A 19,670-nucleotide genomic window follows, 5' to 3' on the forward strand; every position below is an offset into this window, starting at 1 on the left:
GTAAATGTGAATTGGTTATTTACTCTTTCGGATAATAGAAGGACTAGGGGGCACTCCATGAAATTAGCAAGTAGCACATTTAAAACTAATTGGAGAAAATTCTTTTTTACTCAATGCACAATTAAGCTCTGGAATTTGTTGCCAGAGGATATGGTTAGTGTAGTTAGTATAGCTGGGTTTTAAAAAGGATTGGATAAGTTCATGGAGAAGCCCATTAACTGATATTAATCAAGAATTAGAATTAGAGAATAGCCATTGCTATTACTAGCAATGGTAACATGGAATAGACTTAGTTTTTGGGTATTTGCCAGGTTCTTATGGACTGGATTGGCCACTGTTGGAAACAGGATGCTTGGCCTGATGGACCTGTAGTCTGACCCAGTATGGCAATTTCTTATGTTCTTATGTACCTGCTGTAAAGCAGGTAAAAAAATCCATGGGTGTGGAAGTACTTAGGTTGCTGGCTGGTCTCTCATTTTCAAAGGGAAACTCCGAAGGGGTGCCAGGCTGTTAGAAACGGTCATGGAAGGATGAGGGGATTTGGTTCAGGCCTGTAGGCCCGCAATCAGTTTTTGGGTTGTTTTTTTTAAACAGTGAATCGCCACTTAACTGGCTATATTCTTTTGAACATAGCCAGTTATGTGAAAATGTACCATGTAATTGTAGCCAAATAACTTTATACATAACCAAAGGAATATCCGGTTATATTTAAAGTTATCCACTACCATTAGACAGATAACTTTAATCTGAGATTTTCGGTGGGTTGTTTATCCCCTGAATATCCAGGACAAGTTATTTAGCCAGATAACTTGTCCATTAAATGGCCTACTGAATATTTGCCTCTTTGTATCCATCTCTGAGTGTTTAGAGGGCTTGGTTCCTCCTTCTCCTGAAGCTCTACCCAGGGTGCTCTCTCCTGCGCACTTGCTTTTTTTCTTTTCCCAGCTTTATTCATACTGGGCAGTAAACAACACTGGGCCTCATTGTTTCTTTCATCCTTGCATTGCTTGTATAACCCATTAGACAGAGTAAAAAGCATAGTGTACTCAAACACAAAACTGTTCCAGTTATACATAAAAAAAAGGTAAGAATAGGTGTTACATATCATTGCTTGAGAGGATAAGAAAGTAGTAGACACTTCTGGGAAAGGACGAGGTGAAAACAGATGTGGTGTAAGCACTCAATAAGTATTCTGAGCCTGATCTACGAGCCTGGCAGAGATCAGTTCTGGCATTTACTGGACTTATGCAGTCTCATTCTTATATCTGGCAAAATCTGATTAGGCATATGAAAAATATTTTCTGGATAATGTGGCAAAAGTATCTATGAACACCGTAACGTTTTACAATGAGAGTTAAAATATACTCAGGACTGTGTGCATCACAGAAAATCTTTTGTTTAATCAGCCACCCTCTCTGCCATCCATCACTTTCTCGGCCTCATATTGCATGCACACATTAAAACCACTGAGCTTCATATGACCTCACGTAGTGCACAGCGCTTAGTATACCGTCAGCTGGTCCTACCATGATGTGGGATTTTCCCCCTAGATCCCCTCCTTGATATGAAATCCAGCTCCGTTGCACTTTTGTCTCATGTCCAACCCATTTTGATCTGAGGAGAGATTAATCTCCGTTAACCAAGAAAGCTGCCCAAATGAAATGCCTTGTGTGGAAAGTGCCTTATTATAGAACAAGTCATTTGCTTAGCCTGGAAATGAAGGATGAGGAGGCCGAGTTACTGGGACAGAGGCTTTCGTCATAAATCTGCCAAAGGGCCGTGCCAAATCCATCTTGGGATTCATTACAGTATCTGTCCTTCAAAGTCCTGACCGCGACAGGCTGCTGAAGTACACCAACCTGCCCGACTAGTTAGTTCCTTAACACAGCAAAGAAGGGCATTTCGTTTGGATCTGGCAAAAATGGGAGCCTCAAGAATACTCTATGCATATAAAAAAACCCAAAAAAGAAAGCCCTTGCATCCTGACTAAAAGAAAACTCTCCGGTGGGGTGTGAAACTTCTCCAAAATGTCCCCTTAGAAAGGAAACTCCTTTTATACTGTATAAACTGAAATCTATAGGTTGTCTATCTGTTAATACTGGCAGAGCCTTAGGGTTAGGAAGCGACATCATCCTCGTGCAGTAAACTTGCCAAGGACTCGGGGAAAGCCGTGTCCACTATGTACAATATTTCCTAAATTCACATGACAAACTGTAATACTTCCCAGGTCAATCAGAACTGTCCTGAAGTTCTTTAGATGCTCCCCACAGTTCCTCTCACCTGGTACGAACAACCATATTCAGAAAAATGCCATGTGACGTTGTCACCCATTCACGTATGTGGCTGCTTCCAGAAATTCAAAACTATTGAATGGAAACCGCTTTAAGATTGGTATAATAAAACTGACCTGAGAGTAAAACAATTGATACAGAGTATTGCTACGTGTCAGGTGGTCTTTGGAAACCTTATAGAGTGCACGGGGGGGGGGGGGGGGGGGGGGGGGAGGGGGAGGGTAGGGTTTGCTTTTAAGATTTCAAATGTAAAGGAGTGCAGAGGGTTTGGAGGGGTTCAGAGTTCATTAGGAGTTCAGCTCAGTATCTTATTGGCTTGAATATGTTTCCAATACAACAGTTTTATAACACTGGACTGAAACCCTAATGAACTGTAAACCCCTTCAACCCTTCTCCTAACCTTTTCATTTAACGTTTCAAAGGCGAACTCTACTCTCTGTGCACTCTACAAGGTTTCCAAAGTCCACCTGTCGCATAGCAATGTCCAGAATTTCTGCCTGACGTGTCTCTTCATGTAAGTGAAAAACTCAGGATTTAGTTAAGCGATTATGTGCAAATTGGGTTTCCCAATAAAAAAATTAGAAACCAGAAACTTCAAATAAATATTTTCAATAAATTAATGCACCAACTGGGCAAAAGAAAAATATGCTTAGTTCTGTCTCAGTGTCTTAGTTTTTCCATCTTCAGACACTGGCGTTTTATATAAACCCCCCCCCCCCCCCCCCCACACACACACACTTTATGTATGAGTCAATATTACCATATTTGTAATTTAAAACTAAAAATGTTACTTTTTTTGTTTGGGGGTGGTTGCTGCTGACTTACTTTCCATCATAATGAAACTATGTCACCATTAATCTTCAAAACATAGCAATAAGTGACACAATTATTGTGCTATTTATATAATTCACAAAGCAATCATAGTTCCAAAAATAAAATACTTAATTTTATTTACTCATAATAGCTTAATTACATTTAAAAAAAGCACAACCCAAAACCACTAACACAAATCACATTCACTCCAAATACATAAAAATGATTTATGCTAACATGGATGATCTAACTAACATATCTTACGAATGTATACAACAATACTCTACCATATTGCAACATTTAAACTGGCTATAGCAACCAGTAGGAACTGGTATAATTTAAAGATAATAGTTGGCATATCCAATAAATGCTGTAATATGGTGGAATTATACAACAGCAAAAAAACAAAAAAAAAGCTTGCCTTATCTATCGGATAGCCAACGAAGGCCGGGTCTCAATCATGGGGCCTAGACCCGGACCCAGGCCTCATGCCGAGTCTCGACCTGAAAGCTGGGTCCCAACGCCGGGGCCAGGGCCTAGGCCTAGGCTGGGGACGGGACCCAGGCTCGATGTCGCAACCTGACCTGGAAGCCAGGTCGCAACGCCGGAGCCTCACCCCAAACCCAGACCTGATACTACAACCCAGTCCAGAGGCCAGGTCCCGATGTCGGGGCCTCGGCCCCGACATCGGGGTCACCCGGACCCAGGTCTGACATTGCAATCCGGCCCGGAGGCTGGGTCCCGACGCCAGTGTCTTGGCCCAGATCCAGGTCCAGGTCCGAGGCTGGGTCCCGACACCAGGACTTTGGCCTAGTCCGGGTCCCAGACCCAGGCCGGGTCCTGACGTCAGGGCCTTAGCCTGGACCCAAGCCCGGACCCAAGCCCGATGCTGGGGCCTTGGCCAGGAGGCTGGGTCCCAATGCCTAAGCCTTGGCCCAAGGTCAGGCCCAGGCCTCGGAGTCTCTTTGTCTTCTTCTTTCTTTGGCACTTGCAAGTCAAATGACACTGTCTGGTGGTGTCACACTGGAGTTAATTGACTCCGGCGCATTCACCCCAGCAGATGGTGCCATGTTGATGTTCAGCAATGTGTATGGCATTGCCGTGCATCAAAATGTCACCGCCCGCTGGGGCGAATGCGCCGGAGTTAATTAACTCCTTTGCAACCCCAGTGGACAGCATCATTTGGCTTGCAAGTGCTAAAGAAAGAAAAGGCTCCGAGGCCTGGGCTCTGAGTCCTGGGCCTGACCCTAGTCCAAGGCCCAGGCGTCAGGACTTGACCTCTGGGTCAGGTTGCAGCATCGAGCCTGGGTCCAAACTGAAGATCCGGCATTAGGACCTGGCCTCTGGGCTGGGTTGCAGTGTCAGACCTGTGTCTGGAACCCGACCTTAGGGCCGGGTGGTGGCATCATGTCTGGGTCAGACTGAGAACCTGGTGTCAGGAACCAACCTCCTTGTTGGGTCGTGGCATCAGGCCTCAGTCTAGGCCCCAGCCTAGGATGAGGCCCTGTTGGTCAGGTTGTGGTGTCAGGCCTGGATCCAGGCTGAGACCCTGGGTTCAGGACCCAGCCTCTGGGCCGGGTCATGGCCTCATGCCTGGGTCTGGGCTTAAGCCGAGGCCCAGGTGTTGGGACCTGGCCTGTGGGTCATGTTGTGGCATCGAGCCTGGCTTCAGGCCAAGGCTCCAGCATCAGGACCCGGTCTCTAGGCTGGGTTGCGGCATCAGGTCTGGGTCTGGGACCTGACCTTAGGGCCAGGTAGTGGCGTTGGGCCCTGGTCTGGGCCCCAGCCTCAGGTCTGGGTCCAGGAACTGACCTCCTTGCTGGGTCGCAACATCAGGTCTGGGTCCAGGCCCCAGCCTAAGATGAGGCCCTGGTGTCAGGACCCGACTTCTGGGTCGGATTGTGGCATTGGACGTGGGTCCAGGCTGAGGCCCCGGAGTTGGGACCCCGTCTCTGGGCTGGGTCACAATGTCAGGCCTGGGTTTGGGCTTAAGCCGATGCCCCGGCTCCAGGACCCATTCTCTGGGTCAAGTCGTGGCATTAGACCTAGATCCGGGCCAAGGCCCTGGTGTCATGACCTGGCCCCCTTCCTGGGTCATGGCATTGGGCCTGGGACTGGCGTCCGGGGCAGGTCGCAGCGATGGGCCTGGATGCAGGACCCGCCCTCCAGGTTGCATTGCGGCATCAGGCTTGGGTCCAGGCCAAGGTTCCAGTGTTGGGATCCAGCCTATGGGCTGCATTGCAGCTTCAGGCTTGGGTCAGGGCCGAAGCCCCAGTGTCATGACCTGGCCTCCTTGCTGGCAAGTGGCATTGGGCCTGGGTCCAGGCCCCAACCTAAGCCCCAGCATCTGGACCTGGCCTCTGGGTCGGGTCGCAGTGTCAGGCCTGGTTCCGGCCTCAGTCCCTAGCATCAGGACCTGGCCTCAGGGTTGGGTCACGGTGTCAGGCCTGGATCAGGACCCTCTTCCAGGTTGGGTCGTGACATCAGGCCTGGGTCTGGGCCAAGGCTCTGGTGTTGAGATCGGGCTTGCAGGCCATGTCACAGTTTTGGGCCTGGGTCTGGGCTCCGGCCTAGACTGAGGCCCTGGCATTAGGACTCGGCCACTGGGTCGGGTTGCGGAGTCTCTCCTGGGTCTGGGCTGAGGTCCCGGTGTTGGGACTCATCCTCCAGGTCAGGCCAAAACCTCGGCCTCCAGAAGGCCGAGGTTGAGGCGACCTACTGTGCCCTTGATCTATGCAAAGCTGAGGCTTCGGCCTGGGCATAGGTTGAAGCTGGCGGATCTCCACTGGACCGGGTAAGTGGGGGCCAGGGGGGATCATGGCCCCAGCATTTTTTTGGGTGGGCGGGTGGGTAGGAAGCCTCATTTTCATTTTTTGGCTTTTTTTTTTTTTTTTAATTGTTTTGATTCATTTTTTCCTCACTAATGAAAAAGAATCAAACAATCCATGAAACGAAAATTGTAGAAAAAAAGGCCTCCTGATAACGAACTAAAAACAAAAAAGATTTTTTTTTCTCCTGCACATCCCTAACAATCACATTTACACAGTAGATGGAGAAATGCTAATCATAAAAGATTTTAGTTTGTTGAAGACTTGAACTTTAAAATATTTTTCAAGATCTAGGCCAAAAATAATACCCTGTACTTCTACTAATACACTTTCACCCACATTTTTGAAGCCCAAAGCACATCTACATTAACAAAATCATTGTGTGGCACAACAACCTCCATGGGGCAGGTAGTATGGATATGGAGAGGACTCATATTGCCAAAAGAAGAGCTAGGGAAGCCCTGAAAACCACACCTTACATATTTAATAACAATGGGAGAGAAGGGGAAGAGATACACAAACTTGTCACAATGGACCAGCTTTCTATAATGTGTATGAGTAGCAGGAGAAGGGAGAAGTTGGTGTGGCGCAGGCAACTGGCTCAAGTTAGTTACCCTGGCTGATGCATGTGGCTGCCAGAGCTCCTCCATTGAGCTCAGCACTCTGAGTGAGCCGCATCCTGTCTTTGTCATACAGAGAGCAGAAGAACTCAAAGGAGAATCAGGAACGGGAAGAGGAGGAGGTAGGGTTGCCAACTGGCTCCATATTTTCAGGACAGGTTGATGCAGTCCTGGGTTTACCCCATTGCATGCTGGGACTTATTCTGATTTCCCTGTTGCATTCCCTAAGAAAAGCAGTATCTGCATCCAGGACTGGATCAACCTGTCTTGAAAATATGGAGGCAGATAGCAACCTTAGGAGGAGATGCTACGTGCAATGTGAGTGCTGCACAAAACAAGGTCCAACTATCCATGCCCTGCATGTTGACAATTATTTCCCAAACTGCAGGGCTCATGCTATGGCTAGGTCGGCAAGGCATGCATGAGCACCTGCATGTTTTAGAGCCACCGCTGGCTCACTTGTTACGAGTTGCCGAGACCTGGTTTGGATCTGAGCATCAGGCAGGCTGACCTTTTGTAGCACACCTGATTAGGTCTGAAGGCACACCAGTGTAGTATGGCACATTGGTTGGGAAATACTGTACCAATGTAAGTTGATGTATTTGTTCCATGGCGCAGATCATATGCGCAACTTTTCCTAATTAAAATCATTATTTTACATCCTACTGGCTGCATCAAAATATGATCAAGGATATTTATCATGAGTTTTCTTGCGAAGGAATCAGTGCAGTTCTAATATGTGGCCATACATCTCCACTTTATTTGCAAGAAAAGGTGAAAGCAACAAACCAATATAGCTTATGTAACCTTCTCTGATACAAATAGCCAAAATATGCAGCAATATTTCCAGCAGATTAATTAGGGATCTCATAAACCATTTTATATGGTCAATAACAAAAAAAAATGTTTAGGAGGCAAGACAGATGCATCTAAAAGGTCTCAATTCAGCAACTTCTCAAAAAGAAAGTCACTCTTTCACATTTGGCTGCATACTCCTTCCCAGTATTTAGATACTCGGGATGTAACACCTATACAATGCCTGCAAGAAAAATGCTTTGTACTTTATGCTACTCACACACATTAGAAACAGCTTACTAAAGCCAAATTCAGGCCTTGGAATACTTTTCAGCAGAGATACTTGCTAACCTTGGCAATTAAAATATCCAAGTCGTATTTGCATTTACAGACATGCAAAGCAACTCTCCTGACATCAACATCTGGAGTTGGAAGGAAAAGTGATTTGGGCATGCTTTGACTGTGATGTCAGTTCAAATTAAAGCCAAGAACCTAAAACAACTTCAGTCACCACACTACCTCATTCAAATGTGTTTAGTCACTTACAGCACCCAGGCCCACAAAAATCAATAAGGAAATAAATTAAAACTGAAATCTTATTTACACATAAAACTTAGAGAAGTATCTTACACTGAAGAAGAAAAGAAACTAAAAAGGTCCCAGACACACTGCATTATTTGGTGAGAGTGCCACAGCAGACCACCTACATTGCAGCTCTCACAATGAAATAGGTTTTTGGGGGGTTGAACATGTATAAAATCTGTCCTGGTGGTCTGAAGGGGTCCATTGTTTTATGAGGCCAGCAGATCTAGCAGCCAGGGCAAGAGGTAATGATGCCTAATATCTACAACAGTATTTCCCAAGCAGTGTGCCATGGTACACTGATGTGCCTTCAGACCTTATCAGGTGAGCTTCATAAAGTCACTAATGCCTGATGCATAGATCTAAACCAGCTCCCAGACTGCTCTCAGCAACTCACAACAAGCGAGCTAGTGGTGGCTCTTAAATGTGCAGGTGCTCCTTTCTGAGAATATGGGTAGTCATGCATGCCTCTCCTATCTAGCCAAAGCATGAGCCCTAGAGTGTGGAAATTAATGGTCAGCTTTCAAGGCATGAAGAGCTCGAACCTGTTATGTGCAGCACACATAATGCACACAGCACCTCGCCCTCTTCCCCCTCCTGATCCTCCTTTTGAGTTCTTCTAGTCTCTGTCTAGGGTGAATGCGATGAAGAGAGCTTACACTGAGCACTGGATGTTATGGGAACAGCAGTGAAGGAGGTCTGGAAGCCACATGCAGCAGCCAAGGTAACTAACTTAGCCAACTGCCTGTACCACACTGTCTCCTCCCTTTTCCTGCACATGTATATAAAAAGAGCTATTCTATTGTGATGAGTTCATGTGTGCCTCTGCCCTCTCGCTCCCTTTGTTTTAAAATATGGAAGAGAGACTGGTGGGACTCTCAGTGCTTCCTAGATTCTTCTTTTAGCAATATGACCCCTCCATATCCACACTGTTCTGTTCAGGTTGGTGTGTCACACAACATTTTTGTTAATATAGGTGTGCCTTTGGGCTTGAAAAAGTAGGGAAATACTGATCTACAAACACACAACAAGAATGACACTTCATATACAATAACATTTTACACTTTCTTCATAACACTATACAGAATGTTTCATTCTCTTCCACATCTACCCAGTAGAACTCCATCGTGAAGATCATGGCCACAGGGTCATTATAAAAAGACACAGCAAATAAGGATGTGTATTTGTTTGAAATGAATTTTAAAAACTCAATGAAAAAGGGCAATTTGTTTCATTCAGGGGGGGTCCCGAACAGAATCAGGGCCCACCCCTGAATGAAACAAACCTGATTTGTTGCATTTGTTTGAAATTAATGCATCGGGCCTAAGTCTAGGCCTGAAGCCAGGGCCTTGCCTAAGGCATAGGTTGAGGCCCAAAGGAGGGTCCATGGCCTACGCCCTAGTGTGACACTGGTGTCTCAGCTGTACACCAAAATGGTGCCATCAGCCGGGGTGAATGCGCTGGAGTTAATTAACTCTGGCGTAACCCCAGCAGTTGGCATCAGAAGATGAGGACGATGAGGGAGTAGCGGCAAAGCCTGGTTTCCGGGCCTGGGCCTGACCCGAGGCTGAGGCCCAGCATTGGGTCTGGATCCAGGCCTAGGCCTTGGTGTTGAGACCCTGCCTCTGGGCCAGGTCGTGACGTTGGGCCTAGGACCGGGCCGAAGCCTGTAACCTGACCTCTGAGCCAGGTTACAGCCTCGGGACCCAACCTCTGGGCCAGGTCATGGCACTGGGCAGGCCTGGGTCCAGGCTCTGGCCTAGTCTGAGGCCAAGGCTTCAGGACCTGGCCTCTGGGCCGGGTTGGGGTGTCAGATCTGAGTCCGGGCCAAGGCTCCGGCATCAGGACCCAACTTCCGGGCCAGGTCATGGCGTCAAGCCTGGGTCCAGGCTCTGGCCTAGACTGAGGCCCAGGCGTCGGGACCTGGCCTCTGTGCCAGGCCCTGCCATTGGGCCTGAGTTCAGCCGAAGCGTCAGCCTTGAGTAGGCCAAGGGTGTGGTAGGTTGCCACAATCCTGGCCTACACAAGGCCAAGGCTTCAGCCTGGGCCTAGACCTCGCTGGCGGATCCCCTCCGGAAAGAGTAAAAGTTGGGAAAGGGGCTGCATGACCGAAGGCTTGCCTAGGGTGCTAAATGTACTTGCACTGACCTTGCTCTCTGGTTTGCAGGTTAGCCACAATGAATATACGTAAGATAAATCTTCATTTACTTGATTTCAAATGTATGCAAAGATATCTCATGCATATTCATTATAGATAACCATAGAACTAGACTGGTGAGGTGTGCTTCTAGTGTTGAGAACCATTGTTATAAATAGTCAGTATGAATGAGTTCTACTTGCTAATAGTGCCAGTCTTTAAAAGGGCTCCATGGGTGATTCAGGAAAGTATAGAGCTCTGAGCCTGACTTTAGTGCCAGGAAAAAAATCATAGAAAAATTCTAAAGAAAGAACTCACAGAACATATAGACATTGTTTAATGGGACGCAGCCAGCATGGATTAACCTAAGGGAAGTGTTGCCTCACCAATCTGTTACATTATTTTAAGGGGTTAATAAGCAATGTTTGACAATGTACCCCATGAGAGACTTCTGAGAAAAATAAAAGTCTTGGGATAGGAGGCAATGTCCTTTTGTGAATTACAAACTGGTTAATAGACAGTAAACAGAGAGTAGGAATAAATGGCCAGTTTTCTCAGTTGAGAAAGGTTAATAGTGGAGGGCCTCAGGGATCTGTACAAGGACTGGTGCTTTTTAATATATTTATAAATGATCTGGAAAAGAGAACAGTGTGTGAAGTGATCACATTTGCAGATGACACAAAATTATTCCAAGTACTGAAATCACAAGCAGATTTTGAGAAATTACAGGAAGACCTTGTAAGACTGGGAGATTGGGCACCCAAATGGCAAGTGAAATTTAATATGGACAAGAGCAAAGTCATGCACGTTTGGGGGAAAGTAACCCATAATTTAGTTACATGATGTTAGGTTCCATATTAGGAGTTACTTCTCAGGAAAAGGATCTGGGTGTCATCGTGTACAATATTTGAAATCCTTGGCTCAGTGTGTGGCGGCGGTCAAAAAACCAAACAGAATGTTAGGAATTATTAAGGAAGGAATGGAGAATCTAATGAAGGAATCTCATAATACCTCTGTATTGCTCCATAGTGAGACCGCACCTTGCATGTGAGCAATTCTGGTCACCCATCTCAAAAACGTACAGAGAGGGGTGACCAAAATGATAAAGAGGATGGAATGGCTCCCCAAAGGGGTGTGGTATAAATACTGTGGATTCATAAAGTCTAAAGGAGGTGAATGATGAGAAGAGGCATGGGGGTACTTTGCGGGAATTATGGCTACTACCTGGAGATTAATACCCTTATTCAATAAACATACTCACTGTCAATGCAACTCCGGCACTGCTCTATGCTTCAACGCAAGAGGAAATGTGGAAAAAAATGATTTGCATTCACAAAAAAACCAGGGAGTAGCTTGCTTGTTGCGGCGGTTACTACCCCAAACCAAATAAGTCTGATACTTCACCTTCAGTGCATATCCAGCATAGCTCTCTGCTTCAATGGCAGGGGGGGAAGAGGAAAAGAGGATTTGTATTCAGGCAACAACCAACAAGGAATGAATTACATAGTCTGGGCAAACAAATAATTATGGGAGTAGCTTGCTTGTTACGGCGGTTACTACCCTGAATCAATTAAGCCTGATACTTCACTGGGAATCCAGCGCAACACACTGCTTCAACGGCAGGGGGAATAAAGAAAAGGGGAATTATATTCAGACAACAACTAACAAGGACTGAATGGCAAAGGCTGGGTAAACAAACAAGCGTGGGAGTAACTTGCTTATTGTAGCAGTTGCTACTCCTGACCAATTGAGCTGGATGCTTCGCTTGGATGCAGCTCCAGCACTGCTCTCTACATCGATGGTGGGGGTTGAGGGAAACTGGAACCAGGGGGTTGCTGATGGGGGCCAAGAGTAACAAATAAGTATGAGAAAAAAAAAGTGTGAAAGCTTGCTGGGCAGACTGGATGGGCTGTTGGTCTTCTTCTGCCGTCATTTCTATGTTTCTATGTAAATGACGGCTGCTCAACATGGAGAAGAGATGGCTGAGGGGGGATAGGATACTACAATGGTATATACCACTTCACACATTACGTTCATCCTCCCAAATGTTATTGCAAGTGCCACCCGTTCATGATTTTCATTTATAAATTACAAGGTCTAGAGCTTTTTCAATCTCTGTGCCTATTTTATGGAATATGTTAGCATTAGAGCTGAGACAAGAACAAGATTATTTAACATTTTGGAAACAAGTCAAAGCAGCTTTATTTACTCAGGTATATGCTGAAGTGAAGAGAACAATTTGAGTATAGCTTAGAAGATATTATGGGCTATATTTTCCAGTTTTTATGTTTGATATCTTGTATGCTTATGATCTTATTGTCATGTTTTTCATCTTTGTTTATAAATGTTTCATGTACATTTTTATGCATTTTGAAATTGTGATCCATATTGAACAAAATGGATTTGTGGAATATAAATTGTTTAAATACATGAATAATTATGAGTAGAATAAAATGGGTAAATGTGAACCAGTTATTTACTTTTTCAGATAATACAAAAACTATGGGAAACTCCATGAAGTTAGCAAGTAGCACATTTAAATCAAATTGGAGAAAATTCTCTCTCATTCAAAATATAATTAAGCTCTGGAATTCATTGCAGGAGGATATGGTAAAGGTAGCTAGCACAGCAGAGCTTTAAAAAAGGTCTGAACAAGTTCCTGGTGGAGAAGACCATAAACTGTTATTAACTATATAGATCCCATGCTGCCAATGCCCAGGGATAAGTCTATCCATTGTTTGGGATCCTGGCTTAGTCACTGTTAGAAACAGGATCTGGGATTGATGGACCCTCAGTCTGTCCCAGTATGAAACAGCACAATAAACCAGTACTGTATGTATCCCAATGATACGTTGGATTCCCAAGAATGTGTGCTGTGTTTTTTAGTAGATGAGGTGTGAATGTACATACACTATTGATTTTTATATATCACTTTCCCAATAAAAAATAAAAAGCCCAAGCAGTTTAAAAAAGGCACCTTCCTCCCCCAACCCCACCCCCAATCCTCCTGGGTGAGTTTTCTGTTAGAATAGAAACCAATTTGGCTTGCCCATGTGGACAGTCAGGGCTTGTTAGTGCACATATGAAGCAGAATTTGGATAGGCAAGGGATATATGTTGCATGATATGATTGTGCTAAGATTATGTACGTTTACTCTGCAAACCGTTTTGATTACTCCCGTATAAAACACAGTATATAAAATGTTTTAAATAAAAAAATTAATTAGTGTTGTACACCACTCAGGGCAGGTATTAGTCTCATTGAATGGTATCTAAATAATAAACTAAATGTAAGGTTGTCTCTCATAGGTAGTCTCTTAGTGTTGCGGAGTTGGACCCCTTGGCCCGAGGTGGGGATAGCACTATCAGTGAGGGAAGCCCCCCCCCCCCCACAGGTTCCCACTGTCGGGAGGCGAGGCCGGATGGGAAGCAGAGGCAAACAGGGACTTCGCCAATACCAGCCCTCATTCCCCGCAGGTTGCGCCCTTGGGTGGACCTCTGCGTGGATGAACCCGGGGACGGCCAGGCATGGAGCGAAACAAGGAATAACGAGGATACAAGCCCAGGGGCCACAGCAGGCAACAAGAGAAGTCAGGTCCGGTCCAGGGGTCAGAGGCAGGCGGCAAACTCATAGTCAGGTCCGGTCCAAGGGTTGAGCCAAAGTTAGTCCAAGATCAGGGCAAAGGAACTAAGGCAGGGCAGGAAACAGATAGTGGAACTCAAGATCAGGAATGAAAACTGGAACTCAGGATCAGGAACAGGCAACTCAGGAACTGCGCTCAGGAGAAGCGAGGTGTCCTGTTGCCAAGGCAAGCTCTGACCATCAGAGCTTGCCTTAAATAGTCCCGGACCGATGACATTATCAGGAAGGGCCAGCAACCCTTTCCTGTTGCGGCCCCTTTAAATAAACTAGGGAGACACACGCATGCGCCTAGGGGCCAAGATGCAAGAAGCAGATGGTGGCGCCATCTCCATCACGCTTTGAAGAGCACCAGCGGCAAGCAGGGCTGTGGAATGGAAAGCTGCGTCAGGGGCATTTCCCCCTTCATCGCTGGGGAGCCGGGGCTCACTCCTGCTATGGGGGCCTGCTGTTGGGTGAGGGAGACCGGTCGTGGGCTCTGTGGCTGGCCGACGCCCGACGTAACATTTAGGGGACTGCAGGTGCTCACTGTAAGGTGATGGCCATTCATTTCTCCATGAGAATTAATCTGGAATCATTTTAACTAAATTGGACAAGCCAAAAGCCTAAACAGAATAAACTACATTTAGAAATGTATGTAGGAAGAAGATAGGGATCATAGCAGATCTAAGGCAAACTACGTCCTCTCTTTATTTCTATGTTTTCAGCACCTCTTTCCAAATCAACTTTCTAGGTGCTGGGAACATGTGCTCCCTTCAAATCTACTTTCAATGCTTTCTTTCTGACCAGCCATCAGTTGTAAAAGGGTAGTGGGAGGCCCCCATCCTTCCTCCTTCCCACGCCCTCCAAAATGATGCATGAGAGAACAGTAGCACTCCCACCTTCTGCCAACCCAAGATGCTGCTGCAAAACTGAGAACTTAACAGGGATCTCCAGTTCAACAGTATAAAGCACTTGCTCCTTTGCCATCAGATGGAGCTCTAGAACAGATTTAACAGTGTGAAAGCCTGCCACGATGTCATTGCTTATAGGGCAGGCTTTTCCCATACTTTAAGGCTGGGGGGGGGGGGGGTTGTTAGGCTTCCAATTTTATTTACTTACAGACAGAATAATTTTCACAACTCTGCACAGATAAATACAAAACTATGGTTAGAGGAGTACAGCAATTCTTCTTTAAGACTGCCATTGGGGCACATGAACCATTGCATCAAAATATCTGGGAGCTCTTGAGTGTCAACGTTACGATTTTCCCCCTAGTTATAGGGCGCTCAGGCAGAGATTCAAAAATAAGCAAAGCAAACTGTGGGCTGCCATGCTCGCTCCTGAGCTATTCCGCATCACTTAAAGACACGGTAACAAAAAAAAAAGAAAAGAAAAGCAAGTGAGACCTTCAAGCCTAAAAACATCCTGATCAACAAATGTTACAAAATGTTGCCAAAAGTGAAACGAACATTCATCATCATTTTGGTTTAATGTGCCTGCCAATTTTATCATCACTATATGAATGAGTACATCATGTTATCCATAAACCTAATCTGATCCAATGTTCAACAAAATATGGAACAATTCATCTGTTTTCAGTCAGCAAACTACTGCCTTTCCACAAACATTTCCAGTGGGCTATAAAATGTTGTAGCACAAACAAAGGGAGAAATAAAAATGATAAAGCAGGGTGCATATCAATTTGACAGTAACAAATGAAAATGAGAGAAAAGGAAATAATGTGGACCAAAAAACTGTTACACTCATTTCAAATGTATTCTGAACACTGCATATTAATTACATATTATTGCCTCTAACCAACAAAATAACCGGTTTAATTATAGAATAGTGTGATTGCAGTGTTAGTCCACTTGAGTATGCAGAAACAAAGATCTATAAATCCCAAAATAATAATTAGGTGATGCCTTTGAATTTAAGTAACTTAATACACTTTTTGACTTGCTTTCAAGGAGGTAATTTGCAAAAGGATTTGCACGTGTAAAACTGAGATCTACTTCTGTAAATAGCCTTTAGGCACGTAAATGGGCTTTTGAAAATTGCTGTGATATATGCTACTTGTACATGGGTAACTCATTTGAAAATTTACCTCTCCGGATTTAAAAATGGCATCAGCTGTATGGAGAGAGATGCCAAACTGATATCACCAGTGCCTATTTCAGGTGCAGACGGCATCATTATGTTGTATGGCCATCCAACATAACGGCATCAACCACACCTAAGACAGATGCCAAAGTGACATCCCTTTGGTGCCTCTCTTCATGCGGCTAGCACCATCTATGACTGGAAGAACAGGACTGCTACTGCCCTTTGAACCCTATGGACCCTACAGAAGGGGATAAGGGGGTGCTGGAAAGGAGATCCCCAGCCCCAGCAAATGTTTCCATGGAGGAGATGGAAAGACCCAGGGAGACGCAGTTAGGTAGGCCTAGGCCAAGGTCTTGATTTTGACAAGGTAGAAGGTGGCTTGGAGGTGCCTGGGAAGATTCTGGTTGGGTCAGTCCAGCTAGGTAGGCCCAGGCTCTGAGGCTTTCTTGAGGGTAAAAGGAAGGTTGGAGGGCTTCCAGGAGACCCATAGGGCAGATTTTTAAATCTACGCCCGATTTTATAACATGCGCGAGTAGCCCCGCACATGGTATAAAATCCAGGGTCAGCGCGCGCAAGTGTGTGCACACTTGTGCACGCCGAGCCCTAGGGAAGCCCCGATGGCTTTCGTGTTCCCTCTGATGGCTTTCGTGTTCCCTCCGAGGCCGCTCCAAAATCGGAGCCACTGGCCTGAAAAAAGTGTGAAAAGCAGAATATAAATCTAAAATAAATAACTCTAGACACACAGAACATAACCCTTTTTTTAAACCCAGCTACACTAACTGCACTAACCACATCCTCTGGCAAATTCCAGAGCTTAATTGTGCATTGAGTGAAAAAAGAATTTTCTCTAATTAGTCTTCAATGTGCTACTTGCTAACTTCATGGAGTGCTCCCTAGACCTTCTCTTATCCAAAAGTGTAATTAACCAATTCATATCTACTCATTCAAGACGTCTCGTGATTTTAAAGACCTCTATCATATCCCCCCTCAGCCGTCTCTTCTCCAAGCTGAACAGTCCTAACCTCTTCAGCCTTTCCTCATAGGGGAGCTGTTCCATCCCCTTTATCATTTTGGTCACCCTTCTCTGTACCTTCTCCAGTGCAACTATATCTTTTTTGAGATGTGATGCTCAGAATTGTACAAAGTACTCAAGGTGAAGTCTCAACATTGATTGAAAGAGAGGCATTATGACATTTTCCATTTTATTCACCATTCCCTTCCTAATAATTCTAACATTCAGTTTGCTTTTTTGACTGCTGCAGCACACTGAGCTGATGATTTTAAAATATTATCCATTATGATGCCTAGGTCTTTTTCCTGGGTGGTAGCTCTTAATATGGTACCTAACTTCGTGTAACTACTGCATGGGTTATTGGTTATTTTTCCCTATATGCAACACCTTGCACTTGTCCACATTAAATTTCATCTGCCATTTGGATGCCCAGTCTTCCAGTCTCGCAAGGTCCTCCTGCAATTTATCACAATCTGCTTGTGATTTAACTATTCTGAATAATTATTTGTATCATCTGAAAATTTGATAACCTCACTCTTGTATTCCTTTCCAGAACTGAAAAGCACCAGTCCACTGTTTAGCTTTTCCTCTGAGAAAATTGACCATTTAATCCTACTCTCTGTTTCCTGTCTTTTAAACAGTTTGTAATCCATGAAAGGACATCGCCTGCTATCCCATGAATTTTTAGTTTTCTTGGAAGCCTCTAATGAGGGACTTTGTCAAATGCCTTCTGAAAATCCAAATAATGCTATCAGAAGATGCTAGTCAAGTCCTTCTCTTCTAACCTACGAGTCTTGGCTGACTGGCCTTCTTGTTGCAGAAAGCATTCAGGTAAAGATTCCAAAACCTATTCTGGTGGCCCGTTAGGCAGGATTTCTACAATGAATATACACGAGATAGATTTCCATAAACCAGCATCTGATTATATTTAATATACTTGTTGCTTCATTTCATTTTTTCTGGTTTTGTATTTATTAGTGTAATAGCAGTCATTCCCATGTGAATATTTAACATGTGCTTGAAATTCAGCAAACAAGCTGTAGATTTTACCTTTTCACTGGAGTAACTGAATGCAATGGTGACTAGTTTTGGAGAGTTAACCTTTTCAGTAAGTCAATGCAAAGCAAACTAAGGATGGGTGTAGGTGTGTGTGTGTGTGTGTGTAAAACTCAAGAACAAAGCAAAACCTCACAAGAGTAGCTTGATCTATTTCCTGAATATACATTGTGAATATCCTGAAAACTAGACTGGCTCTGGGGACACCAGGACAGGCTTGGGAAGCCCTGCATTAGGGTTGTAAGACAGAAAAATGAATCTGGATCAAAAGCTTGATAATGATATATAGGGCCTTGCACGCTTGCGCTACCTGCACAAGTGTGCGATAGCTAGAAAGCTTAGCGCAGGCCTACGCTAGCTACATCAGGGTGGAGTCGGCCCTGGAAGAGGAGGAGTCGGGGTGTCACCGGGGCCAACTCCGCGAAGACAGCGCCGACAGCGAAAAGGTAAGGAGCGATGCGATCGCTGTCGGCTAGCGCAGGACAGCCCCCCGCTTCGCTCCCCGCCCGCGCCGGGATTCACTAAGCCTTGCGGCATTAGTGAATCCAGGCCATAGTTAGGCTGAAAACTCTTGGGCAACCACCAGTCCGTGTCTTTAAGAAGGAAGTTTGGAAAAAAGAGATAGCAAGCAACATTTTAAAAAATCTCACGGATTGGCTTGAGTAATTTGTTTAAACTGATGTAATAAAATCTTATTTAAAAACTTATACAACCTAACAACCTCCTCCAAACTTCTATTTCAAATGAAGCAATTGACTATCCAGCCTCCATGTCAATTTATAGAGCCTGGCAACCATACACACATAGAAATTTTCATAATGGGGTGAAGAGCACAAGCAACATACAATCTACAGTCCAATGTAGAAAATAAATTATTTCTACAGCAGGAACAGTGTTACAAAGTGTAAAAACCTATAAAGATTTCAGTAATCTGTATTGGTCCTTCTTGGAACAGAATGGTGCATGCTGGTCCTAATATGATCTATTACCTATTATGGAGTGTCATGGGTGACTGACAACTGGGTCACATTTATACAATGGTAGCAAAAATCTATAGGACAGTGGGCTCCAACTAATCTGAAGGCCAGCAGTTACCAAGCAAGGTGACCAAAAAACTAACCTCTTCCAATTCCTTTCTTAAGATATCTATTATTAAGTCATGGACTATAAAGCAGGACTATGCTTGACTTATCTGTCTCATTTTTAGTTCTCCCTTTTTCTCCACCACAGCGAAATCCTGACCCAAGCTACCCACGTAGCTTACCGGAAACAATGGTGTAGCCTATCCCTCTGGGTCGTCCTCTGTCTTGGTCAATAGCTGTTATCATACGAACGGTAGTACCCTACAGAGGGAAGAAAATGAGAATACTGTACTGAATTTTTCACAGTGTTTTCCAGAAGGATTTCCTTCGTTTTTAGATGTCGAAAATATCTAGTGAGCACAGAGCTAAGTATGAAGAAGCCCTGGGTTGAATGCTGCCACAGTGATTGTCTCTCCGTGGGATCTTGAAAAGAATGAAATGGAAAAGAACTCCCACTTCTCGCAGATGTAGCTGGTCTACTAGTCAGAGCAGTTAAGGATGAGACAGGAGAACTGAGATTCATGAGCTCAAATCATACAGTTCCTCTGACATTTTGTTATCTTGAACAAACAGCAAATTCAGAGGGAATATTAAAGTATGTCAAAATATTTATACACATTCAAATATAATTTAATACATTTTTTAATCTTTATATCAAAAAATAAACAAAATGCATCATCTTCACACAGTACATATAACAAAATGCACACTATGGGGTAGATTTTAA

General features: G+C 44.6%; 1 protein-coding gene across 1 annotated transcript in view; it reads right to left on the reverse strand.

Annotated features, from left to right (window-relative positions):
- CDH23 (cadherin related 23) overlaps window positions 1-19,670 on the reverse strand; it is a 1,814,588-nt gene that overhangs the window by 965,475 nt on the left and 829,443 nt on the right. Inside the window, exon 9 of the mRNA XM_029608940.1 lies at window positions 19,126-19,204. Coding sequence (XP_029464800.1) covers window positions 19,126-19,204 — 79 coding nt within the window. The remainder of the gene's footprint in view (window positions 1-19,125; window positions 19,205-19,670) is intronic.

This window comes from Rhinatrema bivittatum, chromosome 7, assembly GCF_901001135.1.
Source record: "Rhinatrema bivittatum chromosome 7, aRhiBiv1.1, whole genome shotgun sequence".
Taxonomy (NCBI): domain Eukaryota; kingdom Metazoa; phylum Chordata; class Amphibia; order Gymnophiona; family Rhinatrematidae; genus Rhinatrema; species Rhinatrema bivittatum.